The 25647-nt window shown below is 45.2% G+C and overlaps 3 protein-coding genes across 15 annotated transcripts in view; 2 read left to right on the top strand and 1 right to left on the bottom strand.

Annotated features, from left to right (window-relative positions):
• Positions 1-468, top strand: part of PCCA (propionyl-CoA carboxylase subunit alpha) — a 417383-nt gene extending 416915 nt beyond the window's left edge. For both annotated transcript variants that reach the window (XM_047863104.1, XM_047863113.1), the window contains one exon: positions 124-468. In XM_047863104.1, the coding sequence (XP_047719060.1) occupies positions 124-192 (69 nt within the window). In that variant the 3' untranslated portion in view covers positions 193-468. The remainder of the gene's footprint in view (positions 1-123) is intronic.
• The window catches only part of GGACT (gamma-glutamylamine cyclotransferase), a 49098-nt gene continuing 23806 nt past the window's right edge, over positions 356-25647 (bottom strand). For 6 of the 12 annotated variants that reach the window (XM_047863187.1, XM_047863197.1, XM_047863202.1 and 3 more), the window contains exons 3-6: positions 16602-16762; positions 13081-13132; positions 12030-12167; positions 356-2628 (exon numbers count right to left, since the gene is read on the bottom strand). In XM_047863187.1, the coding sequence (XP_047719143.1) occupies positions 2144-2628; positions 12030-12153 (609 nt within the window). In that variant the 5' untranslated portion in view covers positions 12154-12167; positions 13081-13132; positions 16602-16762 and the 3' untranslated portion in view covers positions 356-2143. Of the gene's footprint in view, positions 2629-4986; positions 5085-12029; positions 12168-13080; positions 13133-16601; positions 16763-25647 lie in introns of those variants that run through there. The other 6 variants (XM_047863172.1, XM_047863235.1, XM_047863255.1 and 3 more) reach the window with 6 other exon arrangements.
• Positions 1085-5751, top strand: LOC125168264 (wiskott-Aldrich syndrome protein homolog). The gene is made up of 2 exons (XM_047863267.1): positions 1085-1208; positions 3427-5751. The coding sequence occupies exon 2, from the start codon at positions 4139-4141 to the stop codon at positions 4712-4714; it is 576 nt and encodes a 191-aa protein (XP_047719223.1). The 5' UTR covers positions 1085-1208; positions 3427-4138; the 3' UTR covers positions 4715-5751.

Raw genomic sequence — 25647 nt, forward strand, 5'->3', positions numbered from 1 at the left:
CTGTTGTACCTGTGCTCCGGAGCCTGCCAGGCTGCCTCCTCGTTTCCAGAAAAGGAAGATGAGATCTCCCTCGTGGTCTACTTAATAATTTTTACCCCCACCTCCTTTTTTTTTTAATTCAAGGTGAAATCAGTGCGTTGTAAAGCTGGAGACACAGTTGGAGAAGGAGATCTGCTCGTGGAACTGGAATGAGTATTTATAGCCTTTCCGTCATCACCCAATTTAATTAGCCATTTGTATTATTATTCTTTCACACTCAATTTAGTCAAGCATTTTGCAGGAACACCCCTGTGCAGCAGATTTTACATGGTCATATTTATTCCACATATAGTCAAAACCAACATTTCTGCCAAAATATCACCAATGGAAATTTTTATTGATATAAATACTTGTACATATGATTTGTACTTCTGCTGTGAGATTTCCTAGTGTCAAAATTAAATCAATAAAACTGAGCATTTGTCTAAATATTAGCTTGCCCTTTTTTTGAATGAAGACAATGTACATAAGAGGCTACTGGCTGTGCCAGTAGACTTTAAATACTAGCGTTTCATTGTGATCCTTTAAAACATTTTATATAAACCCCAGTTCTTTACCTCGGTTTCATGAAATTATCATTTGCCACTGTATACTCTGATTACCTACTTCTTCCTGGTTGAGGACCTAACTCCCATTTGTGGCAGTTCATGATTCTGGGAGCCCGCGCAGTACCCACAGGGGGTAGAGGTCTGGAGCTCCCTCCTGCGCTGCTCTTGGCTCTCATTGGGCAGGCGAATGAGCCGGCAGGGGGGCGGGGGGAGGGGCACCTTAGTGACAGCCGCTCACCGGGTCCCTCTTGCCCGGCCCACATCCCCAGGGCTTTGCTGGGGCTCCCTCCCCTGGGAGTGGTGGGTGTGGCTGCCACAAGCCCATCAGCTGATACCCATCCTTGCCTTTTTGTGTTTTTGTGAAGCAAGTTTCCCGCTAAGAAAAAGGGGCTAAAAATAATGATGATGTTTTTGTGCCAGATGCAGTTAGCGATCACAGTGTACCATTAAGTTGAAGAGTGAGTGAGCTCTCCCAGCGGAGGACGAGGTCACTGAGGATCAGCAGCTGCGAATGTGGTTGCTTCTGCAATTCTTGGAATCCATTTCCTACTTCGCTGGTAAGGAGGCAGAGGCAGAGTCGTGCGCAGATTCGAAGCGCCGCTGACAGATTATCAGATGGAGGTGGGTAGTAATTGGTACTTCGTGCCTCGCTAGAATTATTTTAAGTGCTGTTTGTATTTGGAAGCTAAGCTTCCGTCAGGCCTGAAGAACAAATTACTAATGTGTCGGTTCTTCCTTGAAAGGCCCGCCCCGCAATGCTGCTCCTCGGGGCCCCGGGCCCCGGCTCACATGAGCTCCGTCTGCAGTCACGGTGCTCAGCACCTGCCATCAAGTAGGTGCTCAGGACTTTGCTGGGTTCCAGTGAAAAGAACCTTCTGCCAAATAAGGAGATGCAAAGGAAAAAAAAAAAAAGGCCAACAACAGTACCAGCACTTTTAAATTTGGTTTCCTAAAATACCCGGGTTAATTTTACATGAACATCTTTAGTAAATCCTTCTTTAATAAGCTTGATCCGAAAACTCAATGACGTTTTATAGAGTCTAGAACTACCCCAAAACACAGTGTGTTTTTCTTGAGTTTCTTTTATTATACCGAGATAATCAAAATCGGTTTAAAAAATTACTTTTCTTGCTGCTACAAGTTAGAATCAATACAGCAGGGTTGCTAAAATCTAGCTGCAACACAAAGTCTACATTTTAAATGTTATCTTCAGATCAAAGCAAAGCAAAATATGACATATGAATTCTGGAAATGTCATTTAGGGGAATTAAAATCCTGAATTTCCTTATCCGATGTATTCGAGCCCATGGCCACCTTTAAGCAGCAAAAGCAACAAAGCGCTACCGGAGAAACAGACTTCAGGCGCAGGCTTGTGACCAGTGTGTCAGGAGACTGTGGAAAGCAGCCGTGACTGAAGAAGAGATTGTCCCCTTTCCCACACACTGAGTGTACAAACACTTGTTTCAAAGGGAATTATTATGCTTCCACCTTCAGCGAGTGCAGGCCAGGCTGGTGTCCCCGACTGATCACCAGGGCTCTGTCCACCTTGGCCCTTCTCACCTGTTTTCCCGCGGGTTGTAGGGAAGGCCATGCTCCCCCCGGGAGTCGTAACTGTCGTGGTGCGGGAGGCGGACCCACTCAGGTGCATAGGAGGCCGTGCTGTACACAAAGCACTGCAGGGTCCCGTCGGTGGCCGGCATCTCCTCCGGGGTGCCCTGCCTGCCCTCCCACTCGAGGACCGTGACCCTCACAGGGGTGCGCTGGTACATGTCGGGGCAACCCTCAAACTCATCCAGGAAGCTGAGCATCTGCTCGTCCACGACATAGATCTCCCCCGCCACGCGGCGCCCCTGCCCTGGGAGGTTAAGCAGCCACGGAATGTTATGTTCGCCAGCGATCACCAAGGGGTATGGCTCCACTGTGCGGCCCCGGCCTTGGAAGGCCGCTCGGCCATTGGCACCGTCCAGCAGGACCTTGTGGTTCGGCTGGCCTCTCTTCAGGGTCCCGTATATGAACACACGAGCCATGCGGGCCGCAGGAGCTGCAAGACAGAAGGGAAGCAGACCGGTACCTACTGAACGTGTCAGAGAGCCGGGGAAGGGCTTTCAGTCCTGCCTGGGGTCGAAGACTTTGGGAAGGTTCCAGGGTCTGCTGGGCGAGCGGGTGCTCGCAATCCCGCTTAGCCCCACAGCCCACTACTCTCGACCATCCTGTGCTGGGCTCCGAGGTGCCAGGAACACCCAACCACCTTTTATAGTCACCCTTCTGGGAAAAGGTACTCATTTAAGAACATACTCGTCAGAGGGAGACAGCCTGTCTCGGGATCAAGCCCTCAGAACTGCTGTTTCTTAGATCGGTTAGTTTTTAATCTTTTTATTTAAAAAAAAATTTTTTTTTTCAACGTTTATTTATTTTTGGGAGAGAGACAGAGCATGAACGGGGGAGGGGCAGAGAGAGAGGGAGACACAGAATCGGAAACAGGCTCCAGGCTCCGAGCCATCAGCCCAGAGCCTGACGCGGGGCTCGAACTCACGGACCGTGAGATCGTGACCTGGCTGAAGTCGGACGCTTAACCGACTGCGCCACCCAGGCGCCCCAGTTTTTAATCTTTTTAAAATGACTACAAATTATACAATAAATATTTTTTATAGAACAGTCAGAAATACTGGTTAGTGAATATAACTATGTATACATACATGGTACCTGCATACATATAAGATAGGCCCATGGAATCCGCTACAAGAGGTCATTCAGGTTCTAGTACTAAATTTACACACCGGTCCTGGCAGCGTGACCCAGCAAAACTTCAGCAATCACACCTTCCGTGTCCCTTTTCAAGGTCCTAGAGGGTAATGATGCTTCCCTGTGACTCACTGTGACTCAGCGCAGCAACCTTGGCTCTCGTGTGAAGGTAAATATTTACTGCTCACCTGGGTCTGGGCTACAGATTGTTACATAAATTGCTAGAAGTCATTTGTGTAAAAGTGACTCAAAACTAGAAATGGAAGTTAGGCAAGTTGGGCCCCTCCCCAAAGCCTGCATTTCACTGCCCTCCTGGCCCAACACTGTGTGATGACGGCAGGCTCTGGAAGGAAGACACCGTGCACAGGACAACAGAGGACGTGCCCGTCTGCTGGCAGCAGCCCACCACCAGCCACGAACAGCTGGAGGGTGATGCCCCTGGACACCCATCAGGTGGTCCTTGGAAAAGTCCCACTTGGCTCACAGAACTTCCACTTCCTCGTATGGGGGTCTTGGCCTCACCCGACCTCTTCAGGGTATCTGCGGAGGATGCACAGCCCCCACAAACTAGCACGCCTGCTGACCTCTCCTCCTGTCCACTGGGTCCCTCTCGGTCATCAGTGGAACGTCAGGACATGCACAGGTTTTGGATGAACCTCAGGAAGGCTCGGCTGTGGGAGAAGCACCAGGTTGGCCGTGCATGTGCACCCTGAACACTTGGCAACATTGGGACACCTTGAACAGGACGGGGACGCACCCAGAGCTCTTGTTCTGGTGACCCTGGTGACAGGGAAGGACAGAGCAGAGCTATGGGGTGTGGAGGGAGTCATGCCAGGGAGGACAGCACGGAGGTGAATCAGGCGGGAGCTGGAGCACAGGTGCGGAGGGAAGAGGAAGGAGTAGACGCTGGAGCTGAGGGTGGCCGGGGCCGGGGGATGGCACAGCTGGGCCCAGAGAGCGTCAGCATGAACTGTGGGGACAGCGGGAGCGCACCGGACAGGTCTCTGCGGAGACCAGACACTTGGGAGCAGCCCCGACTCCCTCACGTGTGTATCCTGCCCTCCAGCAGGCTCTGTCCACCGCTCCACCCAGTGCAACCCCGGGACCAGCCATTTCCCGCCCTCCTGCAGCCTCCGCCCAGAGGGTCTTCCTCCAAAACAGAGGCCTCGCCTCCCCCCCTCACCCCAGGGGTCACCTGCCCACCTCCAGGCCCCTTCACAGCGGCTTCCTCGGGCCGGCCCGGAGCAGCACCCACCCAGCCCTGCCTCGCCCCAACTTCTCTCCAAGGGGCCTGCTCCCTGAAGGGTCGCCTGTCCTGTTCCCCGCTGAAGTGTTCGGAGCTCGCAGCAAGTGTGGAAACCACATCGGCTGGTAAGGATCGATGAAGGTGCAGGTGGACAAAGCCATTCAAAACTGGAGACTTGCTCTCGCCATCACTGGCGTCCCAGCTTTCTCCTCTTTGATTAAATGTTTTTTTTTAAAGTAATATGTGTGCATAATGTAACCGTGAACTAGTTCTACGGGAAAGATGAAAGTGCCTACCCTTTCCCACTCCCTGGAGGCCGCACTTTTAAGCCTTAAGCTGTGGCATCGGCATTTATCTGTGTACTGTTGATGACATGCACAGCTACTTCTGGATTTTTCCATTTTGTCTTACCTTCCTGAAGCAGGTGAGCTCAGTGGTTTACAGCACAGACTTTAGAACCCAATTGCCTGGGTGGTGACTTCAGGCAAACCACCTAACCTCTTGCTCGACTGTAAAAAGAAGTAAAACAGCAGCCTGGCTGCTCCGTGAGGTCGTACCGCCGGTGGTCCCGCATGCCCTGGTGGCTGTGGTCATCACTGCCACCGGTGCCCTGAGGACGCATGCCCGCCTTGTCCCCGACCCTCCAGCGGACTCCCATCAGTGTTCGCTCAGACCCACACTCAGTTCAGCAGCAGAACTATGTAAACACTGTTCTCAGATAAGGCACACAGTGTACTATCATTAACTTCCTTTCTTGGACAACTTTTCTGTTTTCCTTGGAATTAAAAATTGCTTGTAGCTTCCTCCCCCCCCCCCTTTGCTCAAGTTTCTCTGACACTAATTCAGCCTCACATTTTCAGAAAGTGCTGTAAGAATCCTTTCAGCCTTGACCACTGTTAAAGAACAAACACTGAACTCAGGAAGTGTGAGGATGGCATTGCCTTGATGTGTAGGTTGGGCGGCCCCTATCTGGCACATGGAGGGGCGCTCCAAGGACTTGTACCAGATGGAAGGTTTTCACAGGACTGCAGCAGTGGCGGTGGCAGTGGCGGTGGGGCAAGAAAGTTATTAGCAAAAGAACAGGATTGCTCCGGGCAAGGTCACCTTCCCTTAGAGGGGAGCCAGGCAGTCTCACCAGGTGGGTTACTTCCTGTTCTCTGGGCGACGGACAGGGCCTCCGTGACAGATCACTTCATTGGCACTGATCAGGAAACTCCTGATCGACCACTTCAGACTACATTTCTGGGGAAGTCTGAAAGGACAGGTTGGGTGTAAAGTCTTGATTTAGTGCCTTGGCCTGAGTGCAGCCATTTTGGGCCTCTGCTTCTGTTTTTAACACCACCCACTGGGTTCTCCTCATTTTCCCCTGGAGCCATCACCCCTGGAGCCCATCCTGTTGCAGTGTGGTACTGCTGCCATCTGGGATGTACCGCCATGCTGCCAAGGGCTCCCCTGAGCCAGTGCAGGAGCCTGGCCCCTGGGTCCCATGGCCCCTTCTTCATCGACTCCCTCATTGTGCCGAAGCTAATTTTCTCCCACCCTCAATTAACAATGTGGCTTGTTAGAGAATTCTAGAAATAATTTTCTAAAGAACTTTAAAGTCATTTCTTTGTTTTCTGATTTCCCAAGTTCTTGTTGAGAAGTCCAGTGCCATTGGACTCCCCCATCCTCTGTTCAGGACTTGAGCTTTCCTCTCTGGAAACTCTCAAGGTTTTCCTTTTTCCCTTGGATTCTGAGGTAATGGTGTATCTTCTTGTGGGTTTCTTTCATTTATTGTGCCGGGAATTCCCATCTGAAAACTGACCATCTTGGATCGTGGGGAATTTTCTTCTCATTCCTACCTTATTCTCTTTCTTGTCTTCTAATACTCAGGTATTGTGTTTCCTGGATTAATTTCCCAGTTTTCTTTTTTCCAGGTATTTTTTTTTCAAAAATTTTTAAAAAGGTTTTTATTTTTGAGAGAGACAGAGCATGAGCAGGGGAGGGGCAGAGAGAGAGGGAGACGCAGAACCCAAAGCAGGCTTCAGGCTCTGAGCTGTCAGCACAGAGCCCGACTCGGGGCTGGAACTCACGGACTGCGAGACCATGACCTGAGCTGAAGTTGCCGCTTAACCAACTGAGTCACCCAGGTGCCCCCCAGGTATTTTTCTTTATAGACTAATTTCCAGGTCTTTTATGAATTTGTGTCTATTTTTTGCCATGGTATTTCTTTCCCAGCACAAAACCATCTCTCATCTTTGGGAAGGTATTATTATGCGTTTGGTTTGTTGTTTTCATCTTTGCCTGCTTTGCCTCTATTTTGGTGTGTTTCTTTAGATGTTTTCTTCAAATGCCAGTAATCCTTGGCTGTTGGCCTTTCATATTGAGAATCAAGACACCGTATAGGAAATTAAAGCTCTGTGTGCTAGGGAGGGAGCCTGATGGTCGACAGGCCTCATGTGGGGGAGCTGGGTACAGGTTTGGGGGGTGCCAGATAATGATCTACAGGTATGCAGATTTTCCCTCGATCCCCATTTTCAGGGTGCCACTCACCCCACCCTCAGCTGGACCTGACATCCCCAATACCAAGCCTCTCTGGATAGTAACCCACCTGTTCTCTGCAGGAAGCAGGGAGACTGGTGTCTCTGCTCCCTATAAGGACGTTCACCCTCTCCTCCTGTTTCTACTCTGATCCTTGTCTTCGCATGCCCATGGGTCCAGAGTTCCTCTGCTGCTCCGCTCTACCAGGTGGCTAGCTGCTTGCTGGCTTCTTACTATGCAGGGTCTTAGGTTTCCGGTTTCTCCAGGCTGCTAAGTCATTTTCTGTCTACCATCTTGTCTTTCTGGGTCACTAGAGTGATTTTTAGGGAGAAAGCAGGCACAGAAGAGCCTGTTCCTCTTGTGTCTCCCTCACTGCACCACCCATCCAGCCACTTCACAGGGCCCTCAGCCTCTTCATCTTTCCAGAGGCTCAATGTGCACTGGGATGGAGGTGGGGAGTTTGGAAACCACTTGCTTAGAGGGGCACTGAGGAGAGTTTATGGCACCACTGACTTGGGTGTGTTTAAGGTCGCCAAGAGAAAGCCAGTAAGGTAGCAATCATGGGCACAGAGAGGGCTGGTGATGGCTGGGGGGACAGAGAGAGGTCTGCTTATAGAGGGGGAATCCTGTCTGCTGAGGCAAGAGCAGGGGGGAGAATGGGAAGCAACCACAGGAAAAGGCCACCACAGCCCTCAGGGAGATGCAGGCTGTGTACCCAGAGGCCTCGTGTTGAGTGCAGGGGTGCACGCTGTAGGGAGCAGAGCTGGTCACCCCAAAATATGCCTCTTTGGCATGAGGATTATTTTAGGATGAATATTTTTAAGAAACACAGGAGAAAGTCTGATAGATGTTACCCTTTATATAAGAGTCATTTACATCTATAAGGGGTGTCTCCATACATTATCTTCCCAGCTCTACCAGCAAGCAGAAGATGCCTACATCTCTAGAAACTATCGATGCCAAAGGCAAAGATCAAGAGATGCACATCCTTGCCCTTGTTCACTGTACTTTGCCTGAAGACCTCCCACAGCCGGCTTCCTGGCCCCAACATCTTCTTTTGCCTTTTGCTGGAAATGGTATTTAAGGGGAGGGTTGTGGGTCATGTGCGGAGGTACTCCGTTCTCCTGGGTCTCCCCATGTATGCAGGAGGTATATGTGTTACAAAACTTGTGTGTTCCTCTCCTGTTAATCTTTTATTACAGGGAGTGTCTCAGTCAAGAGCCTATGAGGGTAGAGGGCATATTATTTTCCCTCCCCACATAAAGGAGGAGATATATTCGCCTCTCCTCCGCTTGCTGTGAAGGTCAAGGGAAAGACAGGTTGGTAAATGGGCAGCATCCAAAAAAAAAAAAAAGTGGAGCAAGGACAATAGGAAAGAGTGCACCCAGAGCGTGGTGAGGGGGACCCTGCCTTAGGACAGATGGGTGGCCACAGGGACGTTTGTGCCGGGTTGCCTGGCCTTTCCTTAAAATAGGTGATGTTGTCTGTCCAGGATGGGGCGGGTGCCACCAGGGCTGAGAACTTGCAGAATGGAAAGAGGTTTAGAACAGTCCTACTGGAGAAAGCCTGGGCTTTGGAATAAGAGCCATAAGATGCCAGAGCAGGTTCTGAGCAAAGAAAGTGTCATGCTTCCATTATTCAAGGGATTCAATTGCAAAGGAAGGAAAGAAATGCCTCATCCAGGAGAGGAGAGGGGAGGAAGGACAGAAACTGTGGTCAGAGGGCTGCAGAGGATGGCACTTCTGCAGGGGCTGATTACTTCCCTGCGATGACTGGCCCTGGGCCAAGTGCCATGTGCCATCCCAGCTTACCGGATCCCCAGCACCCCGTTAAAGACGGGTGGCGGCACCTCATTTGAGGGATGAGCAAATTAAAGTGGTCGAGGTGAGGCTCCCTGCACAGAGCCTGGGGGGGCAGCACCAGGAACTGGGCTACATCTACAGGACTCTGAATGCCTCCAGGGCTCTGCACTTCCAGATCCCAAGGGAACTGTGACCCTGTCACGTACAGCCCAGGACTCAGGCTCTGCAGTGACAGTGCCAAGGACATACTATACTCTTTTTCTCTCCCCTCCCTTTGTTTTGACTGAATTTTATTTGATAAATCAATTACTTCTCTGTATTTCTCTTATTTTCAAATTTTTAAAAATTGTGGTAAAATACACAAAACATAAAATTTACCATCCTAACCATTTTTAAGCATACAGTTCGTGTTAGGTGCATTCACACTGTTGTGCACCCATCACCACCATCCATCTCCAAAACTCTTTCCATATTACAAAACTGAAACTCTATACCCATTACATAAGAACTCCCCATTCCCTGTCTTCCCACCCCTGGCAACCCCATGCTGCTTTCTATGAGTTTGGCCTACTCTAGGTACCTCACATAAGTGAAATTATATAGTGTTTATCTCTTTGTGGCTGGATAATTTCACTGAGCATAATGTCCTCAAGGTTCATCGTGTTGCAGCACATGTCAGAATTTATTTCCTATTTAAGGCTGAATAATACTCCATCATATGCATACACCATATTTGTTCATTCATCCACCAAAAGACATTTGGGTTACTTCCACTTCTTGGCTATTGTGAATAATGCAGCCACGAACATAGGATTGCTAGATCATATGGTTATTCGATGTTTAATTTTCTGAAGAACCTCCATATAGTATTCTATTAACAGCTGTACCATTTTGCATTCCTACCTGCAGTGCACAAGGCCTCCAATTTCTCCACAGCACTTGTTACATTGTTTTCTGATGCTTTTTTTGATAGTGGTCATCCTAACTGGTGTGAGGTGGTATCTCACTGTGGTTTTGATTTGCATTTCCATAATTAGTGATGTTTTAGCATCTTTTCATGTGCTTATTGGTCATTCATGTATCTTTTTTGGAGGAATGTCTATTCAAGTGCTTTGCCTACTTTTTTATCAGGTTGTTTTTCACTATTGAGTTCTAGTTCTCTATATCTTCTGGGTACTAACCTTTCCTCAGATGCATGATTTACAAATATGTTCTCCCATTCCATAGGGGGTGCCTTTTCATTCTGTTGATTGCATCTTTGATGCACAGTTTTGAATTTTGGTGTTGTCCAATGTATTTTTACTTTTACCATTTTTGGTGTCCTATCCAAGAAATCACTACCAAATCGAATGTCAAACTTTTGCCCAATGTTTTCTCCTAAGGGTTTTATAGCCTTAGCTCTTCTGTTAGGTTGTTGATCATTTTGAGTTAATTTTTTTATGTGATGTAAAGTAAGGGTCCAGCTTTATTCTCTTACATATGGATATCCAGTTTCCCAACTTTTGTAAAGACTGACCTTTCCCCATTGGTCTTGGCACCCTCATCAAAAATCACTTAACTATACATTGATATTGATTGATTGATTTGTAGACTCTGCCGTCTTCCATACCGTACTGTTTTGATTACTGTAGCTCTGCAGTAAGTTTTTTGAAGTAGGGAAGTATGAGACCTCCAACTTTGTTATTGTTCACGATTACACTGCTTATTTGGGGTAGCCTGGTATTCTTCATGAATTTCAGAATGGATTTTTCTATTTCTGCAAAAAGTCACCTTTGGGAATTTTCATGACAGTTGCAGTAAATCTATAGATTTGGTAGATCTGGGTAGTCTGAGCATCCTAACAATATTTAATCTTCCAATCCATGAACACGAGCTGTCTTTCCATTTATTTGTCTTTAATTACTTTCAGCAACATATTGTAGTTTTCAGTGTACAAGCCTTTTACCTCCTTGTTAAGCATTTTACTTGCCTGATTGTTTCAGGTAGGATTTTTTTTTTCTTTTTAAGAGAGAATGAGAGAGTGCGTAAAAGTGGGGAGAAGGGCAGAGAGAGAGAGAGAGAGAGAGAGAGAATCCAAAGCAGACTCCATGCTCAGCCCAACAAAGGGCTCAATCCTGGGATCGTAATCTGAGCTGAAACCAAGAGTCAGATGCTCAGCTGACTGAGCCACCCAAGCACCCCTCAGGTAGGACTTATAATACTACACTGAAAGAAGTGGTGAACAAGACAAGGATGCTTGCTTTCTGATCTTAGAGGAAAAACCTTTCAGTCTTTCACCCTTGAGTATGATGTTAGTTTGGGAATTTTTATATACAGCCTTTATTATGTTGAGGTAGTTGCCTTCTGTTTCTAGTTTAAGTGTTTTTACCACAAACTGGCATTGAATCTTGTCAACTTTTTCCCCTTTATTCTGTTAACGTGTATTACATTGGTTATTTTCTTATGTTGAACCACCCTTGCATTCCTGAGACAAACTCCACGTGGTGGTGGTATATAATCCATTTAATTCTGTTTGCTAATATTTTGTTTAGAATTTTTGCAACAATCTTCAGCAGGGATATTAATCTGGTTTTGGTATCAGATTAGAATGCTGCCCTCATTGAATGAGTTTCATTGAATGAGTTTGAAAGTGTCCCCTCTTCAATTTTTGGGAAGATTTGGTAAAATTCACCAGTGAAGTCATCTGGTTCTGGTCTCTGTTAAGGGGTTTTTGATTAGTAATTCAATCTCTTTTTTGGTTACTCTGATTTTCTATTTCATCACAATTTATCCTGATAGGGTGTGTTTCTAGGCATGAGCCATTTCATCCAGGTTTCAATTTGTTGGCACACAGTTGTTCTCTTATAATCCTTTTTATCTCTACTAAATGGGTTGTACTTTTCCCTCTTTCATTTCTGACTTTATTTATATCTTTTTTTCTTCCTAGTAAATCTAGACACAAGTTTGTCAATTTTGTTGATTTTCTCTATTGTTCTTCTATTCTCTATTTTATCTCTGCTCTAATCTCTATTTTTTCCTTCCTTTTGCTAGCTTTGGGTTTAGTTTTCCTTTCTGTTCTTTGACGGGTTCATCCTGTCTCCAAGGGCTGTGATGAGGGTGACAGCCAATAGGACATGCAAAAAGTCTACTTACATGCACCAGATCCTCTCCGAACCCCAGCCAGAGCTAGCTGAGAATATGCGTGTGATTCATCCAGGCTGGGAGCGGGCAGCACTGCCACAGCAGAAGGGAATGCCACCTCCTGAGGCTCATACATTACTATGTTTCAGCCTGGTTAGAGTTTTGGATAAAATGCAAGAGTTTAGGAACAGCTCTAGGTGAGCCGTCTGGGCTTTTCCAGAGGAAACTGAAGAGTGACCTTTAGAAGTGGCTCTGTCTCTGCTTTACTGTGGTGTATCCCCCCCGGGTAGGCCTCTTCTAGGACACTGATGGCCTGGCCTGGCCAGCCCTGTGGGCTCAGACAGCAGTGTGGGCTGAACCCTTGTAGGGTGGCCTCAGTGTTCTACAGATGGACGTTTAAGAACACAGTGCATGGTAAGTGTAAGGAGATGCACTGTGGCACAATGACAGGCCTGAATCAAATCCCCACCTCTACCACTCAGCAGCTGTGGGTCTTTGGGAAAAGTTATTTTAAACCTGGGTTCATCCCATCTCTAGTGACTGCTGATTGTGTGTCCAGCCTCAGAACCCAATGGATGTTCTGAAGTTCTCCACCCTACCTCCTTCATTAAGGTCTTATAAAAATATCTACTGGCTTATATTCTTCTCAATGAAGCCTCTTAAAAAAATAAAAATGAATATTCTACATAATAAATGGGAGAGGGAATCACGCCATATCAATTACTGGTTGGGCGTTGATGAGTTTTCAGAGCCAAGAATCCCTGGGAAGGTGCTGTTACATAGAAATGATCATGGTTAGGCCACAGGTTGTTAACTTCGACTCTGTGGAAAATCAGTCCAGTAGCTTTCTTCTACAGAAGATAGCTTTTTCCCATAAAAGAAAACCTAGCAATAAAAATTAAACTTCTTTACTAGGAAAAAATGTAGCTAGCTAGAATGACCAAATTATAATAGTCTACATTTCATCTCTTGTATCTTTTACTACTTATGTAAGGGGGGGGGGGGGGGGGGAAGAATTAACATTTTGCATTTCTGGCTCCTTTCATAAGAAAAACATCATTACCTTTCTGATTGTGTTTTGAACAAACACAGATCCTTCAGGAAGAAACTCATCCCTGTGGGGATTGAGAAAGGATCAGAGTTAAGCACTGAAACAAGCAATTAATTCCCATTAGAGGATTAAGGCACTCATGTTCACTTTGAATCAGAAAAACAAATTGTGAATAAAATCATGTACAACCAAGAGGTTACTTGTCAAAGTTAATAAATTAGAGAATTGAAGGGCCAACTGGAATGCACAAGGGAGGCTGAGCACCACAGGCAGGCACACTGGTGGGGTTTCATATTTGTGGGATAAGATCGGCCATCCTCTTTAAATGCCACAGAGCCATGGCAGGGACTGGGGCGGGGGGGTCACGGTTTGTTATGATGCTGTCCTTCCGCTAACAGATGGGGTCTATGAGAGGACGTCTAAAAGTGTTTTTCAACCCTGTTATGTCACCATCCACCACACATGGATTACCCTACAATATCAATGAGAGGGACACACGAGATGCTAACATTATTCAGTGTGGCAGGAGCCGATTCTAAATGACCTGAAGCACCATCTCTGCCAACATTACCAGCGTATACAGGACTGAGTGGGAGGCCACTGCTGCACTAAGGTCTCAGGACCCTCCACTTGGGAGTCGAGGAGCCCAAAACTGAACCCCTGTCCCAAACCAACTGGTTGGGAATGACGTGGACAGTGAGGGGTCAGTAGGGAGGTGGGACAGGCACAGAAACTTTTACTTCAGCAAATTTTGGTTGCTTTAGCATTGTCAATATTTCAGAACACGAAACCACCCGTGGAAGTGCCCATCTGGCCTGGCGCTGCTGGAAACGCCTGCCCCTTGCTCAGCAGTTTTCAGTCTTCAAACACAGCCCGTCTATAGTTTCGTATTTCATCGCTGAAGCAGAAATTGAAAGTGATTACGAATCATTCCCATAATTGTTGGATTTTTCCTGCTTAATTTTTTTCTTAGCCACCTGGTGGTAAGAGTGTAAAAGGCAGGGTTGCAGTAAGAGTTTATTGTGCTAGTTTACAAACGGCAGCTATCGCAAAGGCTGAGACCACATTTAGAAACACACGTACCAGGTGAAGCAAAGGGCTAATGGTGAACTGTTCTCAAACTTACCGGCAAAGGGACTTCAATGGGCACCAGCTTCTAACATGAAAACAACCTTTAAGTAAAGGCACCTCCATAAAATATTCATCCCGCATGGATTAAAATGTAATGAAATGGGGAAACGTTAGTAAATCTGTATGTTTCTTGGATAATTCATCAAGCCGCTAACACTGTTCACTGCCTGGTGTCAAATTAAGAGGGTTCGAGAAGGTGGGTGAAGTGGCGGGATTTGGGTGGCACAAAACTCAGCGCCTAGGAGCCGGCCCTGCCTCTTGGCACTGCACTGTTTCCAGAAACGCCTGCCCCACAGAAGTGTGCGATTGTCGGGCCTGTCTTCTCCCATCTTCTCCCCCTTCTCCTGCCGTATGAAGCCGCTGTCAGCATTGGCTCCTGCAGACCCTGGCCACCCTGTCACAACTGAGGACCCACTTCACCAAAGCCAGCTGCCACCCTAGTCCTTCCGTGGCCACCAGGCGCCCTTAGCAGATGTCACCAAGTGTGGCCGGATCTTGGTAAGAAGCGCGTGTGCTGTGCGTGCCTGCTCTAAGGAGGGTTTTTATTTTATAGAAAACTCTGGCATCTCAGTCAAGTGGCTGCTTCTCCCCCGACTGTAACATTATTTTCCCTTGAGAAAACCCCTGAGTGTCTGATACAGTTACACATTAATTCTTCAGAAGTTTCTCAGAACTGTAGGAAACAGGTGAAAAAACAAAATGCCTTGAACTTTAAGCTGGAGCTCAGCCTGGAGCACCAAGCGCTGGAAGGTCACGTCACTCTCCCCTCTGAGCGGCTCGTGGGCGACGCGCCAGGGAGGGCTCCGGCCGCATCCTGTGGGTGCTTTGATGCTGTCACTCTCCTGCTTGCTAGTTTCTTTCCAGCAACGACAAGGGCTTCCTGCCCGGCCGACCCCGCACCAACCCCACCGAATACCCCGGAAACGTTGATGGCAAAACACCTTTCTTACATTAACTGAGCAGCTCCGGTGAAACGGCGGTGCCTTTGAAATCAAGAAGCGAGGGTCTCCACTCACAGCTGTCCCCTCCAACTCTGACCCTTCATGGGTCCATGAAACAAACAGGCGCTTTATGGTCCCTGATGCCACACGGGTTCCTCTGAATGCTGCCTCAGCAACCATTCCATGCGTTTTCACTCTTTGGCCATACCAGACATTTTTACAAAGAAAATTTTGAATGCCATACCACTTTTAAGGCAATTATTTTACCATCTTTAAACACAGAGTGACCAACGAGGGTCACGTGACCATGCCCTCACATCCCTGGGCCCACTCAAAAGTCTGGGAAGAACAGCTGTAAAGTCCCCAAATGCCAAGTCAGGGAAAGGCCTCTCTGGAAACAGGCTGGACAGTGGCCCGGCCAGGGCTGCCAGGGCCACAGCCACAAACACCAGGCACGGCCAGGGCGGCGGTGCTGCTGCCTCCTGGCCGGAGGCACAGAAAGGTCTGGCCCCACCAGCTGGAGGTGGTGGGGAGAGCACTGGGTACCATCACCAGGTGAGATGCCCAGAAGAAGGTGCTGAGAGTCCTCACAAAGAGCCCACCTGTGGCTCAGAGGGGACAGTATGAATAATGCTGGCCATCAAGAGTTGACAGCATTTACTCCGTGCCTAGCCCTGTGCTAAATGCTTCATTTTACATTCTCAAGTTAACATTCAATGGGAGAGCTCCTTACTCTCTAGCTTCTCCCCATTTTACAGATGGGGAAACCGAGGCAGAGTGACTTACACAAGGTGCCCAGTTATAGCCGACAGAGCAGCTGTGTCTGCCTTCACCTGTCCTGCCCTCCGAAGGCTCTCGCCCAACTCTGGGAGGAGGCATTTCTCTCACTGCCTCTGGCCTCCAGAGGGCCCAGGCAGCTGGTGGCTCGGGCCACCGCTCCACACTGGGCTCCCTTGATATCCTCACCCAGAAGACAGCCACAGGTGTCTACGGAGACCTGGCGGGCTGCCAGGCACCATGGAATCAGCACCCAGAGGCTGCCACCATCCTGGAATTCGTAATAATTTTCTCTTTGAACTTAAGTCTGAGGGAGCACTAGCAAACAGAGAAGATCCATGCAGCCCCAGTGGCACACAGCATTCTTGGTGCCCCAGGAGCACAGTCTCGGGGACAGGAGCATGGGACTCTGTGAGACTCAGTGGGCACAAGTAACATGGTATGTCTATGACCAGGTCAGCTGGGAGAAGCAAAACTCCATTCCAAGCAGAACTTGCTTTGAATGTAGGAAGGCAGGTATATGTTTGTCAGAATCATGCACCTACATACTTAATGTGTAAATTTTCTTGTGTATACATTATATCTCAAAGAAAACTGAAGTAAAGAAAAAGATGAAATGAGATCACAGAAGGAACACAGTTTGCCAGCCTCTCAGTCTATATTATTATCCGTTTATATTCTTACCTGAGTTCAACATGTTCCACAATCCCCAGTCAACAGCAAACACTTCCTGTCTTTTATTTAGGATTTGTGGTGGCCTCCCTTAGTCACTTTCTGGAACCCAACATGCAGTACAAGGCCAGAAGACTTCTTCCCGGAAGGTGAAGCAGCCCTAGGAGCTGGGGCTGAGGGAGCAGTGAATTAGCTGCTGGGATTCAGACTCAGGCCCCACCAGCTATCCTTGCCCACCCAGGGCCCGTCCACTGTTGCTGACTGAGTGGAGGTTCCCACACTTGGCTACTAAGAAACACAGCAAATGATCTGCCTGTTAGAATATATCTGCAAGCCTGCTAGAGAAGAGTGGAGCTCTTCCCCGACATGCTGGCAGCTGCTCAAGGTATGTTCACGCCGCCGGGCACAAGCCCTCAGGTCAAGAGAAAGAGCCAAGAATCTGCACCGTGTCCCAACCCAGTGTCTGTCTACAGGGCAGGGCAAAGGGGCCAGTGGGTCTGGTTAGAGGCAGGTAACTTGCATCTCGTATGCCCCCAAAGGTCTTTGTTTTTCCTCCATGACAACTCAGGCCCACAAGCAGCAGAGGGAAGGGGAAGGACTATCCTTTAGTGTACTATTGAAAGGTTTTTTCAGAAACATTTTAAGTCTGTAGTAACAAAATGGTTTTTACTCAACTGATCTGCTTTCCTAGGTGAGAATGGGAAGCTTGGAAGTGCAACTTACATGTGAGTCAGAAGCAACACAGAACTATTACAAAATGTCATACAAAGCCATGCTTTTTTAGGTAGTGTGCTAACAAACTATTCTAGAAAGAAGAGAACATACACCTGTTTAAACAACTCTAAGATAACGCTTTAGAAGTCAGGCCTACCCAAAAGTGAATAAACTTGTTACGAATGCAGGTGAGGGTTCCTGGCTAGGTCTGAGCCCTCACTCCCTCTACTTAATATGGTATTTCATAGCTTTACAGAAACAAGCCTCCCAGAAGGAGCACTGGACAGAGAGCTGGGAAATCAGAGGTCAAAGCCAAGCCCCTGCTGACTGTCAGAGGGGCCTGTTTCACCCAGCCACATGAGGCAAGGCCGCAGCGGGTGGCAGTGGGGGGTGTGGGCACCCTGGGCTCGGCTGCCCTGGGACCCGGGATCCACAGGGGGCAGATCACAGGCCTCTCCGAATGACATGGGACAGAACTGAATTAGCGAAAGGACTCTGGAAGATGACCAGCAGATACAACTGCAAAGCTCCAGAGCATGACCTAGACCACCAAAGTGGCCCTGAGCATCACTTGGAAACCACCAGCACACGTGGCTCCCACCCACTGGTGTGTCCAGTGCTCCCGGCCCCATGCTCCCCTGCCAGTTGGCACTGCCAGCCCACAGTGAATCAGCAATGAGCCAAACTCCGTTCCCAGTGGGCTCTGGAATTCAGGACTTAATTCTTTCGGTAACAAACAGATCTACCTTCAGAATTACCTTTGCTGAGAATATTGTTAAATCCTGTCTAAATTATCTGCAAAGGTGCTGGCTACCTACAGGAAGTCAGGTAGGCAAGGGGGAGGAATGCAAACCTAGAGGGAAGGTAACTGCCTGCTGGAGCACCAGGACCGCCCCCGGTGCACATGTGACACACGGATCTCCGTTTTTAAACAGTTCTTAAAAAGAAATAAGCTTTCTTAAAAATAAAAGCACAGAATATTAAGCCTAATGCGGGTTTTGATTAATTACCTGTCCCCAAAGCATTCAAATCCTTCTGGTGCTTTTCTCATTCCCTCAGTTCATCTCAATTAAAACAGTTGAGAGGGCAGCAAAAACTGAATTATAAGAAAGAAGTGGGGAGGAAATGAAGGCTATGTTACTGAACATGCTTTTAAATACTTCACGTAAAGTGGATCCATTTACTCACATTCCTGTGGGGCCTAAACACGCAGCTGGTCACTGCTGATGGCAGCCAGAACTCTTTGGGTCCAAAACTACTAGAAAAATATGTTGGGTTTCAAGGGAACTGAATGCACTGAACTGAATCCAATCCTTTCATGTACGAAATCCCCACCAATGTTTTTTTCAATCCCACTTTAAAAGCTACATTATCACTAGGACCAGCTGACAGAAGTCAGTAGCATTGAGGCTGAACACACCATTCTTCCTCAGGGTCCATGACACTTTGGCCTCTCTAGTGTTCGGGGATGGATCCCAGGACTCAAAATACTACTAAAAAGCCAATCTGGTCTAACTTGGCTTTTAAAAACCACTTAAAAGCCAACATAGAGTCTGTTCCTGGGAAGAGCAAAATCCAGTTAGAATGTAAAATCTATTGTTACTATTTTGTGGTTATCAAAGAACAGATACTGCTATATTTAGTTTAAACACTTTTTCAAACTTATTTCAAAACAACAGAACAATAGCTTTGTTTTTCCATTACTGGATATATTTTTTTAGGTTTATAAATGTTCTTTCAATCATGATAAACAGAAGTACTCAGGGAAGCTACCATGGGTTTACTCAAACATTTTCCTAATCAAATAGCCCAAGGATTTTAGTTTTTTGTTTATAGGAGCTTTGTCATTTTCCTTGTCCAAAAGACTTTCTTACTAAAAAACAAATAAAAAGCCATGTTGTATGTATAAACACAAAGAGAAGAAAATAAGGTGTCTCTCCTCTCCACCCTCCTCTATCCTGGGACCAACCAGCCTGTGGTCAGCAGGAGGAAAAACCATCTCCCCACTCCAGCCAGAGCTGGTAGTAACAGATGTCATCTGGTATCTCAGGAGTTTCCCCCAAATGACAAAGCAATCTGCTCCCCCCCCCCTGAGGTGATGCTTCACAAACTACAAACTAAAGGTTAAAGACAGTCCCACTTGAAGCCCCCTAGTTAAAGTAGCTGTGCAACTCTCTACCAGTCCTTTGAGTGGGTGCCCACAGCCAGGACCCCTGGGCTCTGCTGTCCAGTGTGACATGGTGCAGAGGCAGCAGGGGAGGGTGAGGAAGGGGAGTTCCAGAAAGAGCCGCCTCTCTCTGCATCATCCCCCAGCTTCCCAAGGAGGGAAGGACACCACCAGACCACAGTTGCCCAAAGGAGCTGATCCTTCAAAATTCATGCAAATTTGGCATTCTATCACTATAACAAAGATTTCAACTATTTTTAAGTTAAGGAATTTCTCTCTCCCTCCTACTGTTCCAATCTTGGAATAAAGACAGTTCTTTAGAGAGCAGGTCCCTGTCTCATAGCAAGAGCAAGACCAATGCAGACCAGGTGGACTGTACCTCTTTCCCAGGTGCTAAACACCTGAGATTTACATTAAAAGATGATTATAAGACACACTGTGGGGAGGCCAATGAGACATGCCTGGGGAAGCAGGGCATCACAGGTCCCGAAGGAGAATGACTATCTGAACAGCAGAGTCTTTGAAGAGAAACAGGAAAGAAGTGGACACAAGTCAGGGGACGGCTAGGGGACAAATGGGTGGTTTGAGCAGGAGGACAGCCTGGGCATGCCTGGGGGTCAGGGCATGAGTGTGAGGCCAGGACTATAGGGGAAGAGACAGAGGAGGGAGGCTGGGTCCGGGTCACTAGAGACCTAACTCTCAGCCCTATGTGATGGGGTAACTAAGGGTAGTAAGCCTGAGAGGTGACATGGTAAGATTTGTGTTTTAAAAAATTATCTAGTGCAACCCCAGTGGAAGACTGCTTGACATATTCTTATCAGCACTATTTATAATAACTCAAATGCAGATACTACCCAAATGTCCCTCAACAGTAATTAAAACAGGCTAATAAAGTGTGGTATACTGTGGAACACTCCACAGCAGTGAGAACGAATGGACAACTACATGTAACAACATGGATGAATCTCACAAGCAATGCTGAGTGACAGAAGTCAGGCAGAAACAGCACATACTGTATGACTGTATTTATAAGAACATGAATCATAGCCAGACTGACCTCTGCTGCTGGATGTCAGGACAGTGGTTACTGCCAAGGAAAGACATGAGCACACTTGATTTGGGTGCTGTTTACACGGTGTGTTCCTATTATGATTCCTATCATGCTATATGATTTCCACACTTTTCTGATGTGTTATACTTTCATAAAATTGCATTTTACATTTTTAAAACACATATAGTAACAGAGTAGAGGACAGACTTCCAGGAAGGAGGAAAAGAAGAATAAATTAAGCCTAAAGTTTGCAGAAGGAAGGAATAACAAAGATCAGGGCAGAAATAAATAGAGGCCAGAAAAATAGAAAACATCAATGAAACTAAGAGCTGTTTTTTTTAAGATAAAATTGACACAACTTTAGCTAGACTAAGAAAAAAAGAGAGAAGACTCAAGTACATAAAATCAGAATAAAAAGAGGAGACATTACAGTTGACACCACAGGAATACATAGGACCACAGGAGACCCCTATGAATAATTATCTGCCAACAAATTGGACAACTACAAAAAACTGATAGATTCCTAGAAACATACAACTTATTAAGATAGATCGGCGGAGAAACAGAATATATGAACGGACTATTAACAAGGAAGGAGACCAAGTCAGTGATCAAAAACCTCCCAACAAAGAAAATCCCAGGACAACATGGTTTCACTGAATTCCACCTTAATGCCAATCCTTCTCAAACTCAGCCAGAAACTTAAAGAGATGGGAATACTCCCAAACTTATTTTACAAGTCCAGCATTAACCTGATACCAAAGCCAAATAACAACACCACAAGAAGACTACAGACTCATATTCCGGATGAATACAGATGCAAAAATTCTTAACAAAATATCAGCAAACCAAACTCAACAGCACATTAAAAGGATCATACACCATAATCAAGTGGGATTTATTCCTGGATGCAAAGATGGTTCAATACACACAAGTCAACAAATATGACAAATATGACATTAATAGAATGAAAGATAAAATCATACGATCATCTCGATAGATGCAGAAAAAGCATTTGACAAAAGCACAACATCCTTTCACGATAGAAACTCTCAACAAACTAGGTACAGAAGGAACATACCTCATCATAATAAAGTTTATATACGACAAACCCACAGCTGACAACATAATATTGAAAACCTTAAAGCTTTTCCTCTAAGATTAGGAAAAAGACAAGGATACCCACTCTCACCAGTCTTATTCAACATACTACTAGAAGTCCTGGCCAGAGCAGTCAGGCTAGATGAAGACATAAAAGGCATCTATGCTGGAAAGGAAGAAGTAAAACTGTCTTTGTATGAAAACTATACATTCTTGTATATAGAAAATTCTAGAGAGTCTTCCAAAAAACTGTTAGAGCTAATTAACAAATTTAGTTAAGCTGCAGAATACAAAATCAACACAAAGAAATCAATTGTATTCTATACAATAATGACAAAATATCTGAAAAAGAACTAAGGAAACAATCCCAGTCACAAAGGCACCAAAAAGAATAAAATTCCTAGGAATAAATTCAACCAAGGAGGTGAGGGATCAGTGCACTGAAAACTGTAAGACTTTGATTAAAAATAATTGAAGACATGAACAAATGGGAAGATAGCCCATATTCATGGATTGGAAGAATTAATATTGTTAAAATGTCCATATTACCCAAAGTTATATATAGGTTCAATGCAATCTCTATCAAAATCTCAATGGCATTTTTCACAGAAATATAAAAGACAATCCTAAAACTTGTACAGGACCACAAAAGACCCTAAATAGACAAAGCAGTCCTGAGAAAGTAAAACAAAGCTGGAGACATCACACTTCATGATTTAAAACTGTACTACAAAGCTACAGTAATTAAAACAGTATGGTAGTGGCATAAACATAGACACATTGACAGTGGAAGAGAATTGACAGTCCAGAAATAAACCCCAGCATATACAGTCAACTAATATTATACATGGAACCAAGAATACAAAATGGGAAAAGGACAGTCTCTTCAATAAATAGAGTCAGGAAAACTGAACAGCCACATGCAGAAAAATACAATTGAATACTTACCTTACACCACTTCAAAAATTCACTTGAAATGGATCAGAGATTTAAATTAAGACCTGAAACTTAAATTCTCACAAGAAAATACAGGGGAAAAGCTCCTGGACACTGGTCTTGTCAACAAATTTTCAGATATGACACCAAAAGCAAAAGCAACGAAAACAAAAATCTGTGAGACTACATCAAACTAAAAAGCTTCTCTACAGCAAAAGAAACAATTAGCAATGAAAAGGCAACCTATGGAACGGGACACAATACTTGCAAACCATATATCTGATAAAGGGTTAATATCCAAAATATATTTTAAAAAAAATGCCTACAACTCAGTAACAACAACAACAAAACAAACAATCTGATTAAAAAAGGGGCAGAGGAACTGAATAGACATTTTCCCAAAGACATACGAAGGGCCAATAGGTACATAAAAAGGTGCTCAACATCGGGAAAATGCAAATAAAAACCACAGTGAGAGGGGCACCTGGGTGGCTCAGTTGGTTAAGCATCTGACTCTTGTGCTCTACATTGACAGTATGGAGCCTGCTTGGGATTTTCTCTCTCTCTCTCTCTGCCCCTTCCCAGCTCATGTGCTCTCTCTAAATAAATAAACATTAGAAAAAAACTACAATGAAGTATCACCTCATACCTGTCAGAATGACTATCATCAAAAAGATGAGGTAACAAAGGTTGGCAAGGGCTAGAAAAAAGGCAACCCTTCTGCACTGTTGGTGGGAATGTAAATTGGTACAGCCACTATGGAAAACAGTATGGTAGATCATATGAGGTCACAGAAAAATTAAAAACAGAACTACTATATGATCCAGTAATCCCACTCACAGGTATATATACAAAGAGATATCTGCACTCCCGTGTCACTGCACTAATTGCAACAGCCAAGATACAGAAACAACCTAAATGTCTGTCAACAGATGAATGGATAAAAAAGATTGTATGTGCATGTAACATATGGAATACTACTCATCCATGAAAAAGAAGGAAACCCTGCTGTATGCAACAACATGGATCAACCTTGAGGGCATATTAAATGAAAGTCAGAGAAAGACAGAAAGCCAAACTTGTAGAAACAGAGAGTAGAATGGCAATTACCAGGTGCTGGGGCTGGGTGAAATGGGGAGATGTTGATCAAAGGGTACAAACTTCCAGTTAGAAGATGAATACATTCTTGGGATCTAATGCACAGCACTGTGAATACAGTTAACAGTACTATATTATATATTTGACAAGAGAGATCTTAAACGTCACCACAAAAAAGAAATAATAGGGATGCTTGGCTGGCTCAGTCAGTAGAGCATGCAACTCTTGATCTCGGGGTCATGGGTTTGAGCCCCTCATGGGTTAGAGATTACTTAAATAAAAATTAGCCTGGGTGGCTTAGTCGGTTAAGTGTCTGACTCTTGAATTCGGCTCAGGTCATGATCTTTCAGTTTGTGAGATCGAGCCCCACATAGGGCTCTGTGCTGACAGTGTGGAGCCTGCTTGGGATTCTCTCTCTCTCTCCTCTCTCTGCTTCTCTCCCCCCTCATGTGTGCTTTCTCTCAAAATAAATAAACATGTAAAAATAAGTAAAACTTAAAAAAAAAAGAAATTAACAACATGTGACATGATAGAGATGTAAGCTGGTACTATGGTGGTAATCATATTGCAATATATAAATGTATCAGATTGGGGCACCAGGGTGGCTCAGTCAGTTGTTCAGCTTCGGCTCAGGTCATGATCTCATGGTTCGTAAGTTCAAGCCCCACATGGGGCTCTCTACTGTCAGTTCAGAGCCTGCTTCAGATCTGTCTCCCCCTCTCTTTACCCCTCCCCCTACTCGCATGTATGCATGCATGCTCTCTATCTCAATAATAAACATTAAAACAAATAAATGTATCAGATCAACACACTGTATGCTTAAACTTATATGCCAATTATATCTCAACAAAGCTGGAAAAAATATCAATGGAATTTCTTTCTGTAGTAATGGGAATGTTATAGAATTAGACAGTAGTGATGGTTGTACAACCTTGTTAATACACTAAAAACCACTGAATTATATGCACTTTGATATGGTGAATCAAATTTGATCAAATCAAATTTGATATGGTGAATACCATAAGGTATGTGAATTCTATCTCAATAAAAATAACTGGTTAAAAAAATCAGTTGAACAGAATAGAGAGTCTAGAAGTAGATAAAGGTACCAAGGTAATTCAAGAACGGACAGTCTTTAAAACAAAAGGTACTGGAAAACAGGATATCCATATTAAAAAAAAAAAAAAGAACAACTCATCTCATTCCATATACTTAACTCAAAATGTGTACAAACTGTAAGAGTTACAATTCTAGAATAAAAGCTTTTGATAGGACACAAAAAGTACAAATAATAAACAGAGAACATGGATAAGATGGACTTCATCAGAATCAAAACCTGCTCTCAAAAGGCTCTGATGATTAAATGGAAGGGCAAACTCAGACTGGGAAAAACATCTCCAAAACACACACAGATAGACCTTGGAGATACTGCGGGTACGGTTCCAGATGACTGCAATATAGCAAGCATTGCAATAAAGCAAGTCAAATGAATTTTCTGGTTTTCCAGTGCATATAAAAGTTATGTTTACACTATGCTTTATATTAAGTGTGCAACAGCATTATGTCTAAAAAACTGTACATACGTTAATTTAAAAAATACTTTATTACTAAAAAAAAATGCTAACTGCCTGAGCTTTCAGCAAGTTGTAACCACTGATCACAGATAACAAATACAGTTTTCCCTTGAACACAGGTTTGAACTCTGTGGGTCCATTTATAATTGAATTCTTTTTGAGAAATACAGTACTGTAAATGCTTTTTCTCTTCTTTATGATTTTCTTAATAACATTTTCTTTTCTTTAGCTTACTTTGTCGCAAGAATACAGTATGTAATACATATAATATACAAAATATGTGTTAATCACCTGTTTGTTATCAATAAGTCTTCTGGTCAACAGTAAGCTATTAGTAGTTAAGTTTTTGGGGAGTCCAAGTTACATGCATACTTTGGGCTATTTGTACGGGGGCTGGTGTCCCTAGCCCCCTCCATT

The sequence above is a fragment of the Prionailurus viverrinus genome, chromosome A1 (genome assembly GCF_022837055.1).
Source record: "Prionailurus viverrinus isolate Anna chromosome A1, UM_Priviv_1.0, whole genome shotgun sequence".
NCBI classification, from domain to species: Eukaryota; Metazoa; Chordata; class Mammalia; order Carnivora; family Felidae; genus Prionailurus; species Prionailurus viverrinus.

Bases quoted from the DNA above. Each gene is read 5' to 3' on its own strand.
- LOC125168264 (XM_047863267.1), top strand. From the start codon at position 4,139: ATGGGGTGTGGAGGGAGTCATGCCAGGGAGGACAGCACGGAGGTGAAT.